The sequence below is a fragment of the Semicossyphus pulcher genome, unplaced genomic scaffold (assembly GCF_022749685.1).
Source record: "Semicossyphus pulcher isolate SPU_LCO1_2020_fin unplaced genomic scaffold, fSemPul1.0.p SCAF_15, whole genome shotgun sequence".
Lineage (NCBI taxonomy): Eukaryota > Metazoa > Chordata > Actinopteri > Labriformes > Labridae > Semicossyphus > Semicossyphus pulcher.
The window spans coordinates 15,059,994-15,081,045 of record NW_027211659.1 but is presented as its reverse complement, the minus strand read 5'-3'; the positions used below and the strand labels follow the sequence as shown (position 1 = coordinate 15,081,045).

Sequence of the window (21,052 nt, the reverse complement as noted above, 5' to 3'; positions counted from 1 at the left end):
GAAAAACGTGACGTAAACTATCGAGAAGGGTCACAGTTTAATACAGACCCAGTATGGTTCGTTAAATAGGTATGTCGTAATTTATGGCAAAGAACCAACAGAATCGATCAGGTGAAGCTCGCTAGGATTAACTGCGGGACTTTTATTACCGTAAACAGGAACCTCCCTTTTGTTTCTTCCGCTCTGCGTGTCTCTCCGGAGCCATAACACAGTAGTACGCAGTCTTGGGAAGAGGGAAAAAAGAAGATGGCAGGTTCTAAAGTAAGTAACTTTCTATTATATTCTTTTAATGAATCAATTACCATCATGTATAGCTTTGTTGGTCCGGATCGTTGTTTTAATAGGCCACTTGATAAGGCCAGAAACAGATATTATTTGTCCTTATTTCAAAGACAAACGTTTAACGTTAGCGACATGTTGGGGCATGTTGAGACTGAAGCGCCCTGATTACGCCCCTTATTTAATATTGTATACCGGAGACTATTTGTACTGGTTTTTTGACATAATGAGAGCAATCAGGTGCCGAAATATAAGCCTTTATGCGCTCAAAGCACATCATATTATGGTCTAAAAAAAGTTGCCTGACATGGATATTCTATTCTGTAGTCAGCCCTAGTGTTGTGCATGGATGTTGGATACTCCATGTCCAACTCTGCCCCCGGTGAAGAGCCACCCTTTGAACTTGCCAAAAAAGTCATCCAGAAGTTTGTCCAACGCCAGGTAAACTTTTAAAACACATCTGTAATTTGTAAAATTAGAAACAACTCAATTTAATTGATGGTTATCTGTCTGACATCTTTGATGTCCTCTGAAAATTTTCCTTGACAGGTGTTCGCAGAGACAAAGGATGAGCTTGCTTTAGTTCTGTTTGGCACAGACTACACAAATAACCCACTGGACCAGGATGGTCAGTACCAGAACATCAGTGTGCATCGCCATCTAATGATGCCTGATTTTGACCTTCTGGAGGAAATACAGAATCAGATCCATCCGGAGGGTTCGCAGGCTGATTGTATCCTTTTGCTCAATGCCTTTTTTTCAGTCTTTGCAGGTTTATAGATATTAAGACAGGCTTCATGTTCAAATTAGTGTAATGATGCTTTTAAATGCTTTTAAATTGTTTTAAATGCTTTTAAAATGTTTTCTCATGTCTATAATTTTCCTGATAAGCCAAACAGACATTCCTGTTTGGGTATTTTTACCATTAACAAAATCCTAATTGATTTCTCAGTAAATGTATATTACAACATAGATGATATAAATTTACCTCTACTGTGAAAGAGGTTTCATAAATTTCATTCAAACTAATGTGTATGCTACATAAATGCCAGGCCTTTCCTTTACTGTCATTGTAATAACATTGGGCATGGATGAAGCTCCTCAATGAACCCTTACCACTGCAGACATTTGTGCACAGGTGTTCTGAATAACACAACAACCACCCTGGGAATAGTTACTCAAATTAAATGCAGCCATAATTGTAAGCACGTGTGCTTTTCCTGCTATAATCAGTCAAATTATCTGCTGTGAACAAAAACAACTTTTAAGCTCAATAGGGTTCATAATAAATCAGTTATGGTGTTTTCAGTTCAGTCTGATTGAGCCAAAAGCCATAAACATTCAGATTAATAACAATAATAATAACAATAAATAGATTTCTAAAATAGATTATGAATATACAGCATTAGATAATTGTTTGAGAAGTCATATTTTAAACTTCCTGGGTCATGAGATTAGATCTATTCATGTGATGTCTGCTGTACGGTTGGATTTTATTGACTTAAGTGGGCCTCTCCTGTGCTTGTTATTATCACTATATGCTTTTCTTGTCAAATAAAGCAGACAGTTGTGAGGATTTAGACGAACTCTTTGACTTTTGTGTGTGTCTGGTTTGTGTACAGCCGTATACTCCAAACTAGATGATGTGTGAGTATCTGTTATCTCCTTAACTCCCGTTTAACAGGGCTGGATGCTCTTGTGGTCTGCCAGGATCTCCTTCAGACAGAAACAAAGTAAGAAGCTGCCCCTTTCTTAATCAGTTGTACATGCTTTTTGATGTTTATTTTGGGGATTATTAGTTTTACAATGATGTGACATTGTGTGTTTTTTTATTTATTTATTTAAGGGACAAGAAGTGTGATCGTCGCATCATTGCCCTCCTGACCGACCTCAGCACTCAGGCCAGTTCTGATAACCTGGACGTCATCATTGAGAACCTGAAACAAGATAACATCACCCTGCAGTTTTTGTAAGGTTCTGACATACAGCAGAGAGTCAAGAGTCGTGTTTCCCTGATTCTCCTAATACTCTTAATCAAACTCACAAAGTTAAATAGGTCTCTTGCTAAGTGTGTTGAGTGTACTTTCATTCTAATGTCTCAAACCTTTCCCTTTTTCACACTTGTTTTTCAGCTTGCCTTTCCCTGCAGACGAAGATGAAGAAGGTGGAGGAGATGCAGAAAGAAGAGGCCCTGGTCATCCAGGCACGGGGAAAGGCCTGACCAGCGAACAGAAGGATGGTCTGGACATGGTGAAACACATCATGCTGACTCTGGATGAGGAGGACGGCCTGGATGAAGTTTACACCTTCAGGTTGGAGGGCTAATATGGATATGAATCGTGTGTCATGTCTTTCTCCGTTACATGTTTTTGTCAGTTTTTCTCCCAGATGCTCTTATTACATGATGTCATCTGACTCGGCTTTCCTTGTGCTTTATTCCCACTGTAGGAATGCAATTGAACAGCTGTGTATGTTCAAGCGTATCGAGAGGAGACCCATGGCCTGGCCCTGTCAGCTGACCATCGGCAGCTGTCTGACCATCCGCATTGTTGGATACAAAGCAGTAAGTTACACACAAGAATATAAAATATATGCTATATTTAATGAAGGATGTAATGTCTAGTTAATTTTTATATCCGACAAACTATCTACCAGTCTTTATCTTATAACTTTTGTATGTTGCAAACTAGTGTTGTCCTTTTGCTGTATGATTTGCCCATTCACTGACTGTATATGAAAGAAGTCTCTCAAATAGGTTTCACTATACTCTTGTGTCACATAACAGCCCATAAATAATAGTCACATGCAGTGAAGCTTAAGGTCTTTTTCTAGGTGACTGAAGAGAAACTGAAGAAAACGTGGGTTACAGTCGACGCTCAAACAAACCAGAAAGAAGACGTGAAACGAGAGACCGTCTACTGTCTGGATGATGACAATGAGACTGAGGTGCAGAAGGATGATACCATCCAAGGTGAGAAAGTTGTTAAGAATAACGCTGCCTAATAATGTTGTGTTACCAAACAACAGTTTAAAAAAATCACCCCTTTTTTTGTTCGCAGGTTTTCGCTATGGAAGTGATATCGTCCCCTTCTCCAAAGTTGATCAGGACCAGATGAAGTACAAGCATGATGGGAAGTGCTTCGCTGTTCTTGGCTTTACCAAACAGAGCCAGGTATTTTCCTCTTTATGCATCCAAAGAAGTTTCAGTAAAACATATCTCAGATAAATTTAACCTTTGTATCGTCTACCTGCAGGTAAATCGCCATCAGTTCATGGGGACTCAAGTCATCAAGATGTTTTCTGCTAAGGAAGATGAGGTGAGAACTGAGAGAATCACTACTTTGCTAGTGACTACATTTAGTTACTGACTAGTTTTTGTTTCCACTTTTCTGTCTGAGCAGCACGCAGCGGTTGCTCTGTCCGCTCTAATCCGAGCGCTACATGAACTGGAAATGGTGGCCATTGTACGTTACGCCTACGACCGGCGCAGCAACCCTCAAGTAGGAGCAGCCTTCCCCTGCATTAAGAAGAACTATGAGGTGAGATCACGTGGAATAACATGCTAATACATTGATGGAATTTGTGTTCAATAGCACAGGATTAACTATCTGTCTCTTACCCTCCATAGTGCCTGATGTACGTCCAGCTGCCCTTCATGGAGGACCTCAGACAGTTTACATTTCCTTCTCTTGAAAACAACAAAAAGTTAACTCCATCAGGTACTGTTTCTGCATGTCAAGCAAAGTTTTGATCCTTTTTAGATGCAAAACAAACCATGTGACTGACTTTTAACCTACCTGCCAACTCACACATTAATGTTTAACTGACCTCTTCACCACAAGAGGGAGCTTTCTGATCATTATCACAGCAGCAGCTACTGTTTTCAGACCTGAAGGTGTAAACATGAAACTGTCGCTCCCTTAAGGTGCAGAAACGAAAAGCTGCTGCAGTTTTAGCCTAACATTTAGTAAGCACACAAACATTGGTAAAATGATGCAGCTCTGCATTTTGTTTGTTGTGGCTTTTTTTAAGTTCCCATAACTACATTATTTTGTAACCTTTTAAAGAGGAAAATAGTAAGAACGCTTTATGTGATTCATTTAGACACCCAGCTGTCGGCAGTGGACTCCCTCATCGACTCCATGATGTTGGTAGAGGAGGAAGATGGAGAAAAAAAGGACTTGTTCAAGGTCCACAACATTCCCAACCCTGCCTTCCAGAGGCACTTCCAGGTACTGCAGGCCAGCTTGTTTTTGAAAGTTACAGCACATTTCTCCTCATTTGGGGCAGATGGAAAAGTTTTGAAGTACACGTGGGCGTCATTTTCAGCTCTGTAGCCAAAAAAAGAAAATGCGTTCATCTGTGTGTAGCCAGAGCTTCACTAGGTGGAGGCTGTTGATGCTCCTCAAGTCCCCGTCTCATGCTCGCCTATTCTTTCAGTGTCTGCATCATCGTGCAGTGAGTCCCGGCACCCCTCTTCCCTCCATGGAGCCGTGGCTGAAGGCTGCTCTTGAGCGCCCTGATGTGGTCAGTGAACGGTGCCAGGCTCCGCTGGAGGAGATAAAGAGGAAGTTTCCTCTCACAGAAGTGGAGAAGAAGAAGAAGCTGAAGACGAGTGCTCAGATTTTTGGGAAAGAGTAAGTCAAATCAAGTAAAAGAAGGCACTCCCCTGTGTGTGACATAGTGCAGCTCTCTTATTTTTTAGTCTAACAGTCGTCTCTTTTACTGTCTTAATGTTTTTACAGGTCTGACTGAAAGTATTTCCATAATTCTTACTGACCCTCTTTGTTTTTTACAGCTCTGCAGAGCCAGATGCCAAGAAGGCCAAAGGAGAAGAAGAAGAGGAGGAGTATAACCTCAAGGACATTGCTGAAGGCTCGGTTACTAAGGTTAGTATCAGGGGAGCTGGATGTCGTAATAATCCTACAGAGATAACAACTTTCTATGAACATCAGCTATTTCTAACATTATAAATCACCACTTGTTTGAGCAGGCTTACTTTGATACACACTTATTTTAAACACTTGACCAGGTGGGGAGCGTGGATCCAGCCCGGGACTTCCGCACTTTGATCAAGCAGAAGACTCTTCCCATCGGAGAGGGTGAGGTTCAGTCTTTCTCTTTCATATTTTTTTTATCGAGCTGGTCAGATAAACATTATTTTCCTGGTGGTATTATAAACTATCGTGACTCATGTTCAGCCCTTGTAATTGTGTTTATCTCTTTGTTTGGTTGTTGTGACCCCCGTGTCCTTCGCAGCCTGTCAGCAACTGACTCACAGGATAGAGCAGTTGCTTAGCAACAAGAACACGCACTACTACATGAAAAGCATCACCTGTATCCAGGCTTTCAGGGAGCAGTCGGTTAAGGTAAATAAACATTCACCATCTTCCATGTTGATGTGCGGGTTTCTGTTTTAAGATAAATGTAAAATAAATGTAAGATGTCAGAACGCACAGTTTTGGCGCCGCTGTGAGATTATGAGTCAACTTGAGGAGATTACAATGAGTCTGTTTGATTTCTCGCGACTTGAACATAGGCCAGTTCTTGTTTGAGTATCTGCTTATGCGTCTGTATGTAGACGCGAGCTGTTCAGAGACTCCAAAATTGATTTTTGAATGTTTTATATCTTCTAGCTGGGGAATGCCGATCTGTACAACAGCTACCTCCAATCCCTGAAAAGAAGCATCCCAAACAGAGGGCTGGAAGTCTTCTGGGACCTGCTTGTTCAAGGTGCGATAAGCCTCTTAACTCAGGGCTGGCGGATTCCTCGCAAATCATCCCTCCCTTGAGATGAGATGAAGTTTCCACATCATTTCTGGAGTCTAAAATATGTAAACAATACAAAAGTGGGAGCTGATTGGTGCATTGCAGTCTGCTGAAGGAGTTCAGTGTTTATGGACTTAACCCTCGCTGCTTGATTCACAGATGCCTTAACTCTGATCAGCAAGGACGAGGTTGAGGGAAGCACTGTATCCAAAAACGAAGCTAACCAGGTGACTTGATTACAAATTGAGGAAAGAGTTATACACAGTTAAAGTAAGGCGATCAGGAGACTGTTCTTCTGCTGACTGAACTCTGTTTCGTCCTCAGTTTCTGGCTGCTGAGGAGAAGAAAGAGGAGGCGGCTGCACCACCTGCAGAAGATGCAGGAGACTTTGATGACTTGGTTAGTGTTCTTATGATCAACTCATGTTAAAGCCATTTCCTGCAGGATGGTCCCCCCTGTGTTTGTGCGTGTGTGATGAATATGTGTTTGGCCTGTTGAGACCTGTCATAGAAACCCTCCAGACTTAGATCTCTTTTCTCTTCCTGTGCAGCTGGACATGATGTAAGAAGGGAGCGTCTGCAGTGGACATGCAGAGAAATGAGAAGAATGCGATCATTCAGCCCAGCCAGACCAAACCAAATCAGCCGTCCATTGTTCTGCCTCCCACGCAGAGACCCCTGATACTTTGAAACTACATCTAACTGCAGCGAGCAAAGTTTGACTTAACTAATGTTTACACCAGTACGGTGTTAAAGAGTACTTATGTATGTCGAGGGCTTTAAATGTTTCCTGTTTTAAATGTCAAATTACTTTTACTTTTATGAATCTCGGTTATGATTTATTTGCACTAGAAACCTTTCTGACTTTACAGAATACAGCACTCCAGTGTCTTATCAGGTTTATTGATCAAAATCAGTAAAGCTCAATGATTGATGAAGAATGCTCGACTTGAATTCTGTTTTTGTATAAAAAACTCTGAGGATAAATACAGTTTTCCTGACAAGTGCAGTAAAGCGTTGCTGTGACTTAATTTGCAAATGGTACAGTGCATAGTAGAATCATAGGTAACCAGTATCTCATGTTTAAATGCTTAAATAGCAGCATTAGCACCAATATGTTTGAGTCCATGTGGTCTCTTTAACATACCCAATTGATGAAACGGTCAAACAAACTGGACCGGGACAGACCAGAGAAGTCTTTGCCTATAAAGATGGCGTCCTTGTCACCCATAACCAGCTTCGTTAGGACTTCTTGGTCGACATCACTTCCTGTTGCCATCACCGTGGAGACGACCTGTGCCCCGCGCATGGCACTTACTGCCTCCTCCAGGGTCTTGTTGTCAGTGACGCCGTCTGTGATGAAAACAAATGAGACCTCTGCAAATCGTCTCGTCTGGCGGGTGTTTCCTTTACCCAGGATGTTGTCGATGGCGTGTAAGATGGCGGGTCCAACGCTTGAAGAAGAATCGAAATAAGGCATGCGAGCTACACCGCCCATAATGACAGCAAGGTCGTGAGTGAGGGGGAAGGCTATGTGGTACTCGTTCTCTTTGCCGAACTCCATCAGCGCCATGCGCGTCCCCATTCGGTCAGTCCTGCTCTGTGCCATTCCCAGTCTGTCTGAGACCGTTGCCACAAATTCTCTGACAAACCGGAAGTTCTCAATTCCAAGGCGTTCTGAGCCATCAAGTAGGAATACCAAATCCACCGGCCGCTGGATGCACGGAGCTACATCAGGTTCTGAAATGGGAGAAAAGTATCGCTCACTGAGCTGCACTTTATTATAATATAAAACAAAAATTGAGCCATGAATAACGCCTACCACTTTTACAGGGGAGATCAGGACAAACAATCTCCGGCTCTGGAAGGGAAATCAAAGGGACACAAGTTAGACCAACTGTAAAGTACCACTATTATGACCAGTAGTGTGTGTGTGTTGGTGCAGGCTAACCAGGACACAGTACGGTCTCCATCCTTTCTATGAAGTCCTCCGCCACCAGGTCAATGTAATTGTTCATCTGAGCAACTCGTTCCTTCTTGTCGCAAGCTATCGACCCCAGAATCTCATCATCCTGTTGCCTTTTAAACATATCACCAACCCCGATGGCATTCACCACCACTTGGTTGTCGCTGCAAAGGTATTTGAGCAGATCCTCGTCGTCGCGCGGGTCGAAGCGTCCGTCTGTGATCACCACTACGGATACTCTGGCTCTCGCTCTCTTGCTGTCCCTGATGAGGTGATCGTAAGCGAACTTGAGGGCGGAGGGTGTGAAGGTGCCCCCAGCAATCCACTGGAGCCTCTTGACGGCCGCTTTGAAGGCAGACATGGAGTTTATGTTTGGGTCATCGAGGCGAATGGCTTCAAAGGTCCCATTGTGACTGAACTGGACAACTCCGACTCTTGTGCCTAGCAGAGGGAAATGTCGAGTGGTGAGGATCAAACACTTTGTTTAGTTTCAAAGGATAAAGGGGGCATGTCGTTCTCTCAATACTTCACGGTTTCCTCACCCTGGAAAATTGGTCATAAATAGATAAAATTCCCTTTTTTTAAGTGGAAATTGTAGATTGGGGACTACTTTCAGTCACATTTATACACAATGTTACACATGTTTCTATGTGGCACCCACTTAGAGCGTGCGCGTCATAGTTTTTAGACTTTCCAAGGGTTTGTTGAAAGTAGACCCAAAAAAATTCAGACATTTTGGCTTCATGCTCACATGATTTTGAAAGTAAATCCTCACCGTTTACAGTATTTAGCTGGAATATTTACTGGTAACACATTTGAAGGCTGAAAATATACAACACTTGCAATCTGCCGTCACTGTGCAGTCACAGTCTTAATGAAGAGCGCACTGCCAGCATGACGTCCTGTCCAAATATTTTTGGCTGTAACTGTATATTCAGTGCTGGATTAAGTGATTCACTCATTGGAAATTGTTAATCTTAGTTGGCAGCCGCGACTTCTCGTCACTTGAAACTGTGTCTGCAGAAGACATCTGTGCTGTGTTTGTGCTCGACCGTACCGGTTAAGGACTCGGGGTCGCTGGCCATAGAGCCCAGCCTGTTGATGGTGTTGATAACAAAGTTCTTCTCCAAGGTGAAGTTTGTCAGCCCAACACTCTCTGAGCTATCAATTACAAAAACAATATCCAGAGCTCCACAGCGCTTCTCGCAGTCTGAGACAAAAGACAGGATCAGTATGGAAAAGATACAAAATATAGCACATTTGATTGGTGATGGTAAATACATACCACAACAACCACACGTCTCCCTGACGTAGGTCATGACATCACAGTCCTGCAGTGACAAAAATGCAGGTTAGAAGTAATCCAACAAAGGAAGTATAAATAATACAGTGATCTGAAAACTGTAATGCTTTTTAAAGATTACTCACAGTGAGGCCAGGATCGCCCGCGGGTCCTGGGCCCCCCTACACACACAGGGAGCAAAGCAGTTGGAGCTTAAATTTGCATGCATGGTCAAGTCATTATTTGAGAGGTTTTTGCTGTTGCTTACATCAGGTCCAGGGTTCCCTCTGGGTCCTCTCACTCCCGGCTCACCTGGCTGACCTGGTTCCCCCTGCGCAGAATAACATTTTTCAGTACAAGTGACTCATCTCTGCATAATATTAACCTTCTTTGGAAGTCATCTTTCCTCCCTGCCTTCTGCCTCTAATGAACTCCCAACAAGTACATTAATGTTCGCTATTCTGCGGAGAACTATTACAGTGTGTCCAAAAAAACATTTTTATTCTATTATATAAATTATTGTCTGTTCTAAAAAGCCTTCTTAAGAAGTAATCACCATGTGTGCCCTGTGAATGACTCACAAGCATAAAGGAAGCTCACACCTCACCAGACTCTTGGGACTGTTGGTGTGTAATCGCTTGTATCGTAATATCAAATAAGATATAGCACCTGTATCTATTGACTTCACAGCCTTTTCCAGCAGCTAAATTCATATCATAGGTATGCATATATATTTTGTGGTAATCTCGAAGATCTCGGTTTCGTTCTCTTTGGTGGCACCTATGGGGATTCCCATATATCCAGACAGTGTTGCATGTGTGACGTCCACGGTTGGCTCCGGTTTTAACTCTTGATTTCCCTCGCTGACGGTCGCTTTCCTTTTTAGACTGTTTGCCTTCATCTGAGCGTCCAATTTGTTTCTTTTTCTTTGGATTTTCACTTATTTTTGAAGTTGTATCTGTAGTCAGATCGATCGTTTCTTTGTTTGTTCAGCCATAGTAGATTACTGTTTACTCGCACTTGCAGAGAGCATAAAAGCAGCCGCTTAGCTCCGCCTACCCTCTCTGGCAGACCAACCACTGCTGGGTGATGGAAAACGCGTCACTAACTGGGCGCCGCTTGTGATTTTTTCATCGCCACAGACACCCAGTCTGTAATATACTGCAAATGCAAAGGATTTAAACAGTGGGCCATAGGCTCAATCACCATTGTGTTACCTCATTTGGCGACAGATAGTGTCTTAACAGACATTTATTTAAATAAAAAATTTTAGATTATTACTTTAACTGTGTAAAGAGTTATTTCATCTAAGTTAAAAAAAAGAGACATATTAACTCTTTAACTCGAATAGGATCCAACCATGAAGTGCAGATATTATGAGCTAATGTTCTGATAGACTGTAATGTTTCTCCAAGATTTCAGAGTGTGATAAAACATATTTTGTGGAGGATGAAGTACTTAAAATTTACAGTTAAAGAAGATCCCCAACAACATCTGTTTCCAGAAGCATGTCTTGATTCCTCTGAACACTCCACAGAAAGACTTTTCTTTGGAACTACTTTTTTTGGGACAGTGTTTTTGTGAAGACCTGTTACTGTTGAGCTTTAAGAAGCAATTAATCAAAGCTGCGAGCACCAAACTGCAAACAGTTTATGTGGAGAGATGTGTCATAGACCACCTCTGAATGCTGAGTAATCGCATCTAAATGCAGCCTCAATCCATCCTCTGCGTGTTTACACCTGCACTTAAGGCCGTCCACTTGTGATCCGATCACTCAGGACACATTTTAATACCAAATATGAACAGGGTCTAGATGGCTTAGATTAAGCGGTGGCTGTTCAAATCTCAGGCAGACGTCCTCAAACTTGGGCTGATTGAATAAAAGCTTTTGTGATGATCTTACAAGCTCTCCTAGAGGTCCTTTATTTCCAGGATCTCCTTTGGCACCACAGTCACCTCTGCCCCCCCTGGCTCCTCTTCTACCTGGCTCACCTCGGTCCCCCTGGAAAGATCAGAGCTGCTTCAAACAGAAGACGACCTCAATATAAAGGGAATTTGTGAGGTAAGAAGAAAACCATACATTCGGTCCTCTCGAGCCAGGATAGTTGAAGCCTCGTCTTCCTTTGTCACCCTTTAGAAGAAAAAAAGAGGAGATGAATCTCAAAATGTGACGGCATTTTAAATAATGAAAGCGATGGACCGAAAAAAGTTATTCCCACCGTTGATCCAGGGATCCCAGATTCGCCCCTCGGTCCAGGGTCTCCTTGATTACCCAAAGTGCCCTGCAACCAAAAACAAAGTGGGTAAATCTACAAGATATTTCACACAAATATTTTAATAAGAAATATTTTCATAAGTTCTGACAAAGAGCAATAAGTGTTAATGATGATGAATTTATAAAGAACCCACATTTCCTCCGGGGCCACCTGTTTCTCCTGGCTTACCCCTCGATCCTGGCAGTCCTTGGTCTCCCTGAAAGAGATCAACATCTCTCAGTAACATCATGACTGGACATCACCCCTACTCTAACCCACAGACTCAGATTTACTAATACTGACGGGAACGTGGCTACAGTACAGAACAAATTTTTAAAAAAGTGCGTCTGTGTGTGTGAGAGGGGGAATATGTGTTTGTGATAAGCTTAGTTTGGCTACTTTGGCAGGACACCCAGCACACAAAGGCAAACACGCAGTATTGGAGGTCTGAGGGAGACTTGCTGAGTGTTTAGGAAAGCTTCACAATCCCCTTTCTGCTAAAATCCACCCCCTGCGTGATCTCCTCACCTTTGCGCCCTTCTGTCCATCTTCCCCAGTCCAACCTCTGCCTCCCTGCGGCCCTCGTTCTCCCTAAGAAAAAGCAAGAATGTGTCAGGATTTGCACCACACCGTTAATCATCCATAGATCTATACAAACACAAACAGGAAACAATTCTGTTTCAATGAAATGTGAAGAATTTCCTGAGTATTGAGTTAAGAAATGTCCCATAGCAACACAGAGTCTAATTATACTGGGCAAGGACGTGTTTACGTGTTTTTCTGTAAGAAGAGAACCCCGCAGAGAGGTTTGAAACCCACGGGACGCGTCTCTGTCAGGCTGCTGAGAATCCAACTGCGATTTGACAGTGTTTCACAATAACTCCTTATCCTCTGACAACCGACGCCAAATCTTCCCTCATGTTCATCTGAATGTTTTTTTGACTCACCACAGTAAGTTGAGAGATATTTCAGACGAGGTTCTGTAGTTTCGTTTTTGCAGGTTGACCTTTGACATGGCAACGGCTCTAACTGCAAGGCAGAACTAACTAGAAATACAGCCTGATGGTTGTACGCCACCTGCAACCAGTCAAGTTAGTGAAAACCAGTGCATCATTCTCTCTCTCTCTTTTCTTGCAGATCAGTGCGATGTTCCAGTAGATTTGACCTTTGACCTTTTAGATATATAATAGCATCACTTCACCATTCTATCCTATTAGATGCGTGTGTAAAATGTTGTCAATAGCCAAAAAGTGTTTTGTGAGGTCCCCATGACCTTTGACCCTGAACAACAAAATTTCCACTCAGTGCATCTTTGAGACCAAGTGGGTGTTCCGGCCCATGAGAAGAAATTCCCTCAAGGCTTTTCCTTACATGTTGCTTTCACAAGATAGGGATTGACAAACAACCAAAAAACATAGTGCTTCTGCTCGTGGTGAGGACAGAGCAGTACAAGTAGGGAGTGAAGGAGAGCCAATCTTACCTTCTCTCCTTTTAGCCCATCAGGACCGTGTGCTCCTTTCTTTCCGATGTCTCCTCTTCTTCCCTGTTTGAATTAATTATGTAATAACTAAGAACAATCTCTGGCAAATTCTCAAAATTATAATATTCTTTAAAATGAAAGTGGTTTAAATACCCGTTCGCCTTTTGGTCCAGGTGTGCCAGGACCACCCTGTGAAAAATTAGAGATTTAATTCCAGTTGGTTTGTAGCATTACATTAAAGTAATAATCTCGAAGTTCTCAGTTTTGTTATCTTTGGCGGCATCTAATGGCGATAAAAGGTATTGCGGGTGCATACGTCCCAGATAACCAGACGTCTCCGGTTCTAACTCTTGATCTTCCTCGCTGACGGTGGCTTTCCTTTTCAGACTGTTTGCCTTCATCTGAGCGTCGAATTTGTTTCTTTTTCTTTGGATTTTCACTTATTTTTGAAGTTGTTTCTGTAGTCGTCGATCTTTTCTTTGTTTGTTCAGCCATAGTAGATTACTGTTCTGTACTCGCAACACTTAGAGACTGGAATAGCAGCCGCTTAGCTCCGCCTACCATCTCTGGCAGACCAACCACTGATGGGTGATGGAAAACGCGTCACTAACTGGGCGCCGCTTGTGATTTTTTCAGCTAAAGTGGCCACAGACACCCAGTCCATAATACTGCAAATGCAAAGGCTTTCATCAGCGAGCCATAGGCTCTATCACCATTGTGTTACCTCATTCGGTGATAGATAGTGACTTAACAGACATTAATTTAAATGAAAATCTTCGAGATTATATCTTTAAGTGTATAACAGACATAAGAAAATAAATGTTGTTCAGTACCCGTCCTCCCTTTTCTCCCGGTGACCCTGGATTTCCAGGATTTCCTCCTTCACCCTAAGGAACACAGATTTAGTTCTGTTATCATGTTTTTTTAATAAAAAGAAAATCTTACAAGGTTTTCTGCTGAGTTTAAATAAAGTTCACCTTTGGTCCAATGTTACCCTTAGCACCTGGGGGACCTGACCTTCCAGGGAGGCCTGCGTCACCCTAAACAAAGAAACAAAGATATGTGACTGATGACATCACTTATGAACATCCGTCAAGTCTACAGGACACAGCAAATAGTTAAATGTGTTGGCTTTTCTAGATGTATCTAATTATTAACAGACCTGCTGGAGACAAGAGATGAAAACAAGCTTTGTGCCTGCACATTAGTATCAAATTCCATGAGAATACATTTATAAGTTGTTTCTCACTGGACCAAAGTGTTATATTCCCAGACTGACCAACCTGCAAACGTGCCATTGCCAATGTGTCATCCTTTGAGTCCGAGCACAGCTAATTGCAGTTGCTAAGTGTTTTCCTCCGACAGATTATCCAAACTGTTTAGAGTACTCAGTGTCACGTTGCTAACCCCTCGCTCCGCAAGAGTAGATTGATGAAGCACATTCTTTTTGCTGAGTCGTGTAGCCCAGCCTTCTGTGGCTGAGTTACGTTAGCATGCTAACTTGCTAGCAAAAGCAATTTCTGGTCCTTAATTTGTTATGAACTAACTTTGGTTTGTTTGTTAGGAGGAGCTTCCTGTTTAAAAGCAGAAGTAAGAAGCTCCTCAGAGGGAGAGCTGACATTTTCCACAACATCGCCAAAACCAGCTTGAACTGGTCGTTTGTGCTGTATAAACTATAAGTAAATTATCCCCAGGTAAAGATTTATACTATCTATGTGTTTTCTCGCTCCACTACATGGCCAATATTTTGTGCAAACCTTGATTGTCCCCAGAGGATACATAAATCCTCATGACTTTGGTGATCCTCTTACTTTTCCTTTAGCTCCATCAGCCCGCAATCTGCATACTACCACGCCCCCATTTCTTTATACAAGGACATCCGCTCTGAATATCAGGTGAAGACAAGTAAAAAGAGGGAAAAGTTGCAAGAAATGGCCCCAAAGGGCAAAAAAGGAATGTCAGCACAGCGGAAATCGGGGCGATTGTGTCGGAGGTGGAAGCAATAAAAAACACACTTTTCCAAAGTGTGTCATCAGGAGTCACAATGCTGAAAAAAAATGAAGCTTGGGCTTCAATAACTGAGGCTGTAAATGCTGTGTGTCCTGCGGTTTGGACCGTGACTCGGGTAAAAAAGAAAAGTGGGACCACCTGATCTGACGCCGCAGGATGAGAGACTGGCTGCAGTAATTGAATCATTTATATCTGGACTTTGTCCACGCACTGAGGGTGACAGTGATGATATTCAACAAGAACAGTCTCCTAAAGGTAATTCATTTCATAATTTAACGTGTTGTTTTGTAATTAAGTCAAGTCAATCCAGAAAAAAACAACAACATTTTATTCAAATGAAAATGGCAGTGCTCATTCCAACAGTTAATTAATCACAATAAAAAAATGTATTTGGTCATTGCATCAGTACATTCACGGTTTTAATTGTTGTTGTCTATTAAAGGCTTTTTTTTAGATTAATAGTTTTAATATGCCGTGCATTAAGTTATAAGGGTGTGTGTTTACATTTTCTGTTAAAGCTCGTCCTTCATCATTTGTGCGTTTGCATGGTCTGAGGAAGTTCTACATTTGTTCGCAGAGTACGAACAAACTCAAGCAAGCACATGTGCGTCAAACGTACGGTTTAAGCACAGATTTGTTTGTGAAAGAGGCCCAATGTCGTTTTAGCTCAGAACCCTGGTCTACCTAAGCACAGCCAGACTCTTAGTTGTGTTTATATTTGGCAATGCGTCAAAAAGGAGAGAGAGATTGTAGTTCAGACCTTTTCCCCGTTAGCCCCAGGTGTCCCAGTGTCACCAACATCTCCAGGATAGCCATTTGATCCCTTTAGGAGACAAAAACAGCATCATTCATTAGTTCAATAAACCAGTAAAATAATCTTTACAGCTATGGATTATAAAATAAATGCAAGATTTAATGTAAAAAGATTAAATAAAATGGCTCAAACTGAAATATACCACACGTAACACTTGGAGGTAGCAACTATTTTTTTTGAGACAGTGAACACCAGCCCTTGGAGTGCAACATGTCTAATATATGTTACATAATTAACTGCTAGACATACCTTGTCACCTGGATCACCTTTACAACCGGGAGTTCCAATTCGGCCAATTTTTCCCTGAAGAAACACGTCATGTCAGTATCATGTCAATGAACTGAACATATCACAGTCATGATATGCTGTATATGATACTTTGTCATATAAAGACTCACCTTCTGACCGTCAGTTCCATTCCTGCCAGGTAACCCTGCCACACCCTGAGGATTGGGATGTTAGTGGAAGCAGTACGTACAGAATGCAAACACTGACAGTGTTGGATGAAGTAGGATATAAACAGAAATAGTTTCTGGAAGCGTAACATTAAAACCGTTATTCACCTTTGCTCCATTTGCTCCGATTTCACCCTGTTGGAGGAGAAGCAGAGGCATTAATCCCATTTTATACACATTTTACAGATGAGGAAAATAAACTGCAGTTTAACGATGTATATCTCACCTTGTCGCCTTTCAAACCAATCTCTCCCTACATCAGAGCACAGAAACACGTTAATGAGAAAAAGAGACTTATCAGAGAAAACATGAGACGTTGATCAGTGTGCCTCAGCAAACCTTAGGACCGGGTTGTCCGATTGGACCCTCGATGCCAGGATCACCCTGCAGTGTAAGAAATTATAATCAGCATCTCGATGACAAAATCAATAAGTTTTTATGGAATTTAGATGTGAAAATAATGCTAATTTCTCCCTACCGGATTACCCTTTAGACCCTTTGGCCCAGAACCACCTCCGATTCCTTTAAGGCCCTAAGAAAAGGCAGAAACGATGACATTTAAACAAAATACAAATTGACAATATATATTAATCTTTTGAGTTTTATTTGTGAGTACTCACTTTTGAACCTCGAGGCCCTCTTGGTCCAGTGATCCCACGAGTCGCAAAGCATCTAGGTTTAAAACACTACAAGAAACCAATAATAAATGCAGTTACACATTTGACACAAGCTTCTTCAAATGCATCAAAAACCCCTTTAATTATGAGTCTTATTGATAACACAGAAATAATAGTTGTAAAGTGGTTCTTACTTGTATATAGGCTAGATGTTTCTGCAAAGAAAAACGATAGATGTTCAAATGAATCTGGCTGTGATCGTGTATCTGAAGTTTGAATTACATTTTAAGCATATAAGCAAAAAAAATTTCAGATCACCATAGCTTTTATGATACGATCGATGGATTCAATCATTATTTTTGATCGCCCCTCAACAATATCCACAGCGATGTACTCATCCCGGTACAGGTCAGCAGGAGAGCTGGCTATCTCCCTCATCCCTATCTTGTCGATATTCCTGGACGCCGCCACCGAGAACGTATGGATTCCCTGCTCCTGGGCCTTGTCTGCCATCGCCTTTATCCCTCCACATGGATTTCCTGTCACGTGGCCGTCTGTGATGACCACAGAGAAGAGGACGTCTCTCGCCCCCGAGTCGTGCTGGGTCAGTTGTTGCATCATGTTTTTGAGGGCGCAGTCGGTGAAGGTGCCTTTGCCTTTGTAGTCGACCCCGATGAGGTTCCTGATGAAGTTCTCCTTGGTTGTGAACTGGCTGAAGACCCACTGATCCTGGGAGAAGTTCTGGCCTCCTACGGACCATATGATCCGGATCTGGCCTTTGTACTCTTGATCAGCCAGCCTCTCGGCGAACATCTTGGTGAACTCTTTGATTTTTCTCACCAGCTCCCCAGGTGGCGACTCCTGTAAGGCGATGGTCTCTGAGGTGTCGATGGTGAAGAACACCTTGACGGGACAGTCAATGATACCTCCTGAAGAAGAGAACATGGACTAAAAAGTAAGTCTCTTTACTGCTTTGTTGTGTCTCAGTGGTGTAAAGTAACAAAGTACATCTACTCATAAACCTCAGTACATTTTGCGGTATTTTACTTCACTTTAGGATAATCATTTTTCTTCTACTTGATTAGAATTCAGAGGGACAGATTGTACTTTTTACTCCACCTAAAAGTGTAAGTTACTTTGCAAATAAGGATTTTGACATACAAACTAATAAGTAGTTTCACTTTTAAAGCTGCCTCTCCATTTTCTGAAACTCACTCAGACAGCCTGCAGGTGAGAGAGGAGGCACAGTCGGTTCTGGACTGTCCCCTCGCCCAGGTACCTGCCGGGGTCCCCGAGGCTCCAGGCCTTGAGGGATTGCAGCTTGGAGCATGCACAGGAAGATGAACCCTGAAATCATCGCCATTTTTTCCTGCATGAAACAACACAGCGAGGGGTGAGTATACTAGAATTGTTAAAGTCTTACTTTTAAGTCCAACACTCCTTTTAAATGCAGGAAATAGCTGTCACACAAGTGAGTCTTCCCAGCAGGCGTCTCCGTAGAGCTCAGGAATGTTTATCGTTGTTTTAAACAATGTCAGTGAACAACCAGACTGCGAGGGGAAAGAGAACAATATTTAAATTGTAGCTGGGATAGACATTAGAGTTGTTGTGTGTCTTGTTTAGTGACACTGAAATTCACAGTGGGGCTGCCTAAAACACTTCTTGTCAAGAGTGATATACAACATAAAAAAGGACTGAGGAGAAGAAAGCAGAACAGAGGACTGATAAAACTGAAGGAAACCCCCCTCAAAGAAAAGTTGGGCTGTTTGGTGCAGCTGATTGGACAGTGATGTGCTGTAGATAAGGACAACTTTCGCTAAAAAGCAGAAAACCCCTATAACCCAACATTAATAATCAACACATTAATAAAATACAGATCAAACTGTTAGTCAAGTGTTACCAAAAATATAAAAAAACACACATGGGTATTTTCTTCAAATAAATCGACTTTTTGCTGATGTAAAGTGCCTTTATCCAAGTATATTTACTAAAGTACTACTTTGAGGTACTTGTACTTTGCTTTAGTATTTCCTTTATTAGCTGCTTTATAAATCGTCTCTACAACATATCACAGAGGAACACAGTACTTTAATTAAACTTCCTTTGTTAAACAAATTGACTAGCCTTTGTTGTTTTCTTGTTTAAGAGTTTGTTGTTTAAAAGAGTTTTACTTGTTTGGGTGCACTTGATGTAAAGGTTTACATTTCTGCTTGACAACTTACTAGTGCAATTATTGTATAATTGTTGCCTGTGTTAAAAGAAATTCAATAAAAAAAAGTGTATGAGTGTATGTAAATGACTATATACTTCCCCTTTCTTAATATCAGAAACATTCACTATTTTATTTAAAAAATGATTAAATGCTTTATATTAAACGTCCCAACAGAATATACAGTTAGCTTTAGCTACAACATAACAGTGCATCTTATAATTAACATTAACAAAAGGCCTGACATCAATGCATCAATAATTGTAATCCAAAACTATAATACGGAGCATAAAAAACTCTAAATATGGCAATTTTGGATGAGGAGTACTTGACTTACAAACGTACTTTTTCACAGCTTACATTTTAATAACACAGGGTGCCAACATTAACATCCACTGGCCTAAATTTATCTCTTCTTGCTTTAACTTGTAGTCTAACAAAAACACACGTGAGCTGTAAAGTCAAGTACAAACAAGCTGAAATCTAATGACTTCATATTTTCAGCTGCTTCTCTGCTCGGTGCCTCACAAGCACACACAAACACACATACACATACACACACTACTGCACACTACTTAATACAAGTAGAAATATAAATTGGACTTACCACGGCGACGGCACGGAGAAAGTTAAATCCCAGCTTTGACTCGAGGCTGTCAGGAAACTCAAGAGATATTCATCTCAATCGGAAAGTTCCCATATCAGCGGACTGAGTCGGGGTCAGCTTTTGGTCGAAGAGCCGCCCGTTTTATCCTCGACTGACGCACGAGCGCGTTCGGGGCACACGCGCACACACGCACGCGCAAAGACTATCGTTGGAAAGTTGATGTTCACATCACTGTCTGCTGTTTATCATAGCAGCTGGATACCATACAAAGAAAGTATTCAAAGTAAAGTGGGTTTAAATAAACAGAAGTGCTGTAATAATCTATTTATCTACTCGATTTGACAGGATAAATGTGAGTGTCACTGACTTATTTCCTCCAAAGAGCAGCTTTGCTCACACTTGGACTCCACTGCTGCATATCCTTACATGGAGAGAGCTGCTCACACTCACAGTGTGTTTACATCTTAAGACCATTCAGCATGCGACGTGTCAAGTTGGAATTTAACTGCAGATACGATCCAAAATTTACATTTTCAGAAATATAATTCAATTGAGAATTAGTCCATCGACAGATATCTGTCTGCTCCTACTCTGATAATTGATTTATCCATTTTGTTGCTTTCAAGCTAAACATGTTTAGCATTTTTCTAACATATGGGGCGTTGCTGCTTTTCTCTTTTATAGCACTGTAAATGGAATATGTTTGGGTTTTGGACTGTGGGTGAAATAAAACAAGCTATTTTAATAGGCTATCTCTTAGGTATAAACCTATATGTGAGATAGGCCTAATATATCAATAAATACATTTTATACATTTACTTTACTTGAATATGAAAACCTATGCACCTTTACTTACTGTTGTTAATACTTCTTTACAAAACTTACAAATATTTTGAAAGATTAATTTATCTTAGTTACTAACAGTTTTAGTTAAAAGTGCTCTTTGGAGTTTTCCGGTAAACAAACAGAGTTTTTGTTTATATTCAGTGTTACTCACCATTACACCATTAAACCTGCGTTGTTGACTTAAGTGTGTATTTACTGGCAGTGTTTTTCTTTACTTCTTTGCTGGTAAATTGCTGCATTTCTCTGTGCAATGATGTGTATCTTGTGAGTGCAGGTACATGCATGGACCCCACTCGTAAAAATATGTCCCCATATAAGAACTACTAGTAGTCAAAAACTCCTGAAGACACCTCATTAGAGTGAAAGTTTTTTAAAATACTTTTTTTCATATTTTTACCTTGTTTAGGTGACCCATATTTGATTCACTTTAGATTTACACATACTTAATATGAATAAAAAATATA

The 21,052-nt window shown here is 41.4% G+C and overlaps 2 protein-coding genes across 2 annotated transcripts; one reads left to right on the top strand and one right to left on the bottom strand.

Moving 5' to 3' along the window:
• Nucleotides 1-191: 191 nt before the first annotated feature.
• Nucleotides 192-7,055, top strand: xrcc5 (X-ray repair complementing defective repair in Chinese hamster cells 5). Its single transcript, XM_069662706.1, has 21 exons — nucleotides 192-261; nucleotides 607-720; nucleotides 829-1,012; nucleotides 1,964-2,012; nucleotides 2,126-2,248; nucleotides 2,412-2,591; nucleotides 2,728-2,842; nucleotides 3,112-3,250; nucleotides 3,339-3,451; nucleotides 3,534-3,596; nucleotides 3,681-3,818; nucleotides 3,908-3,998; nucleotides 4,384-4,511; nucleotides 4,720-4,916; nucleotides 5,078-5,168; nucleotides 5,312-5,381; nucleotides 5,539-5,648; nucleotides 5,916-6,012; nucleotides 6,208-6,275; nucleotides 6,373-6,447; nucleotides 6,599-7,055. The coding sequence occupies exons 1-21, from the start codon at nucleotides 247-249 to the stop codon at nucleotides 6,611-6,613; spliced, it is 2,175 nt and encodes a 724-aa protein (XP_069518807.1). The 5' UTR covers nucleotides 192-246; the 3' UTR covers nucleotides 6,614-7,055.
• Nucleotides 6,932-19,839, bottom strand: LOC138592084 (collagen alpha-2(VI) chain-like). The gene is made up of 28 exons (XM_069662705.1): nucleotides 19,743-19,839; nucleotides 18,142-18,295; nucleotides 17,245-17,855; nucleotides 17,121-17,141; nucleotides 16,930-16,995; nucleotides 16,788-16,841; nucleotides 16,649-16,693; nucleotides 16,536-16,562; nucleotides 16,418-16,444; nucleotides 16,253-16,297; nucleotides 16,104-16,157; nucleotides 15,801-15,863; nucleotides 14,008-14,070; nucleotides 13,864-13,917; nucleotides 13,184-13,219; nucleotides 13,031-13,093; nucleotides 12,079-12,141; nucleotides 11,705-11,767; nucleotides 11,515-11,577; nucleotides 11,376-11,426; nucleotides 11,199-11,297; nucleotides 9,564-9,626; nucleotides 9,442-9,477; nucleotides 9,299-9,344; nucleotides 9,071-9,223; nucleotides 7,999-8,454; nucleotides 7,870-7,908; nucleotides 6,932-7,787 (listed from the first exon to the last, which is right to left on the bottom strand). Exons 2-28 carry the CDS (start codon nucleotides 18,287-18,289, stop codon nucleotides 7,186-7,188), a joined length of 3,111 nt encoding a protein of 1,036 aa, XP_069518806.1. The 5' UTR covers nucleotides 18,290-18,295; nucleotides 19,743-19,839; the 3' UTR covers nucleotides 6,932-7,185.
• Between the last annotated feature and the right edge of the window lie 1,213 nt (nucleotides 19,840-21,052).

Excerpts from the sequence above, each read along its gene's own strand:
- xrcc5 (XM_069662706.1), top strand. Across the intron at positions 5,382-5,538 it reads GACTCTTCCCATCGGAGAGG|CCTGTCAGCAACTGACTCAC; the intron begins GTGAGGTTCAGT and ends TGTCCTTCGCAG. Across the intron at positions 5,649-5,915 it reads TCAGGGAGCAGTCGGTTAAG|CTGGGGAATGCCGATCTGTA; the intron begins GTAAATAAACAT and ends TATATCTTCTAG.
- LOC138592084 (XM_069662705.1), bottom strand. The coding sequence starts at position 18,289 with ATGGCGATGATTTCAGGGTTCATCTTCCTGTGCATGCTCCAAGCTGCA. Across the intron at positions 16,996-17,120 it reads AACATCTAGCCTATATACAA|TGTTTTAAACCTAGATGCTT; the intron begins GTAAGAACCACT and ends GGTTTCTTGTAG. Across the intron at positions 11,298-11,375 it reads CTGGCTCGAGAGGACCGAAT|GGGGACCGAGGTGAGCCAGG; the intron begins GTATGGTTTTCT and ends TGATCTTTCCAG.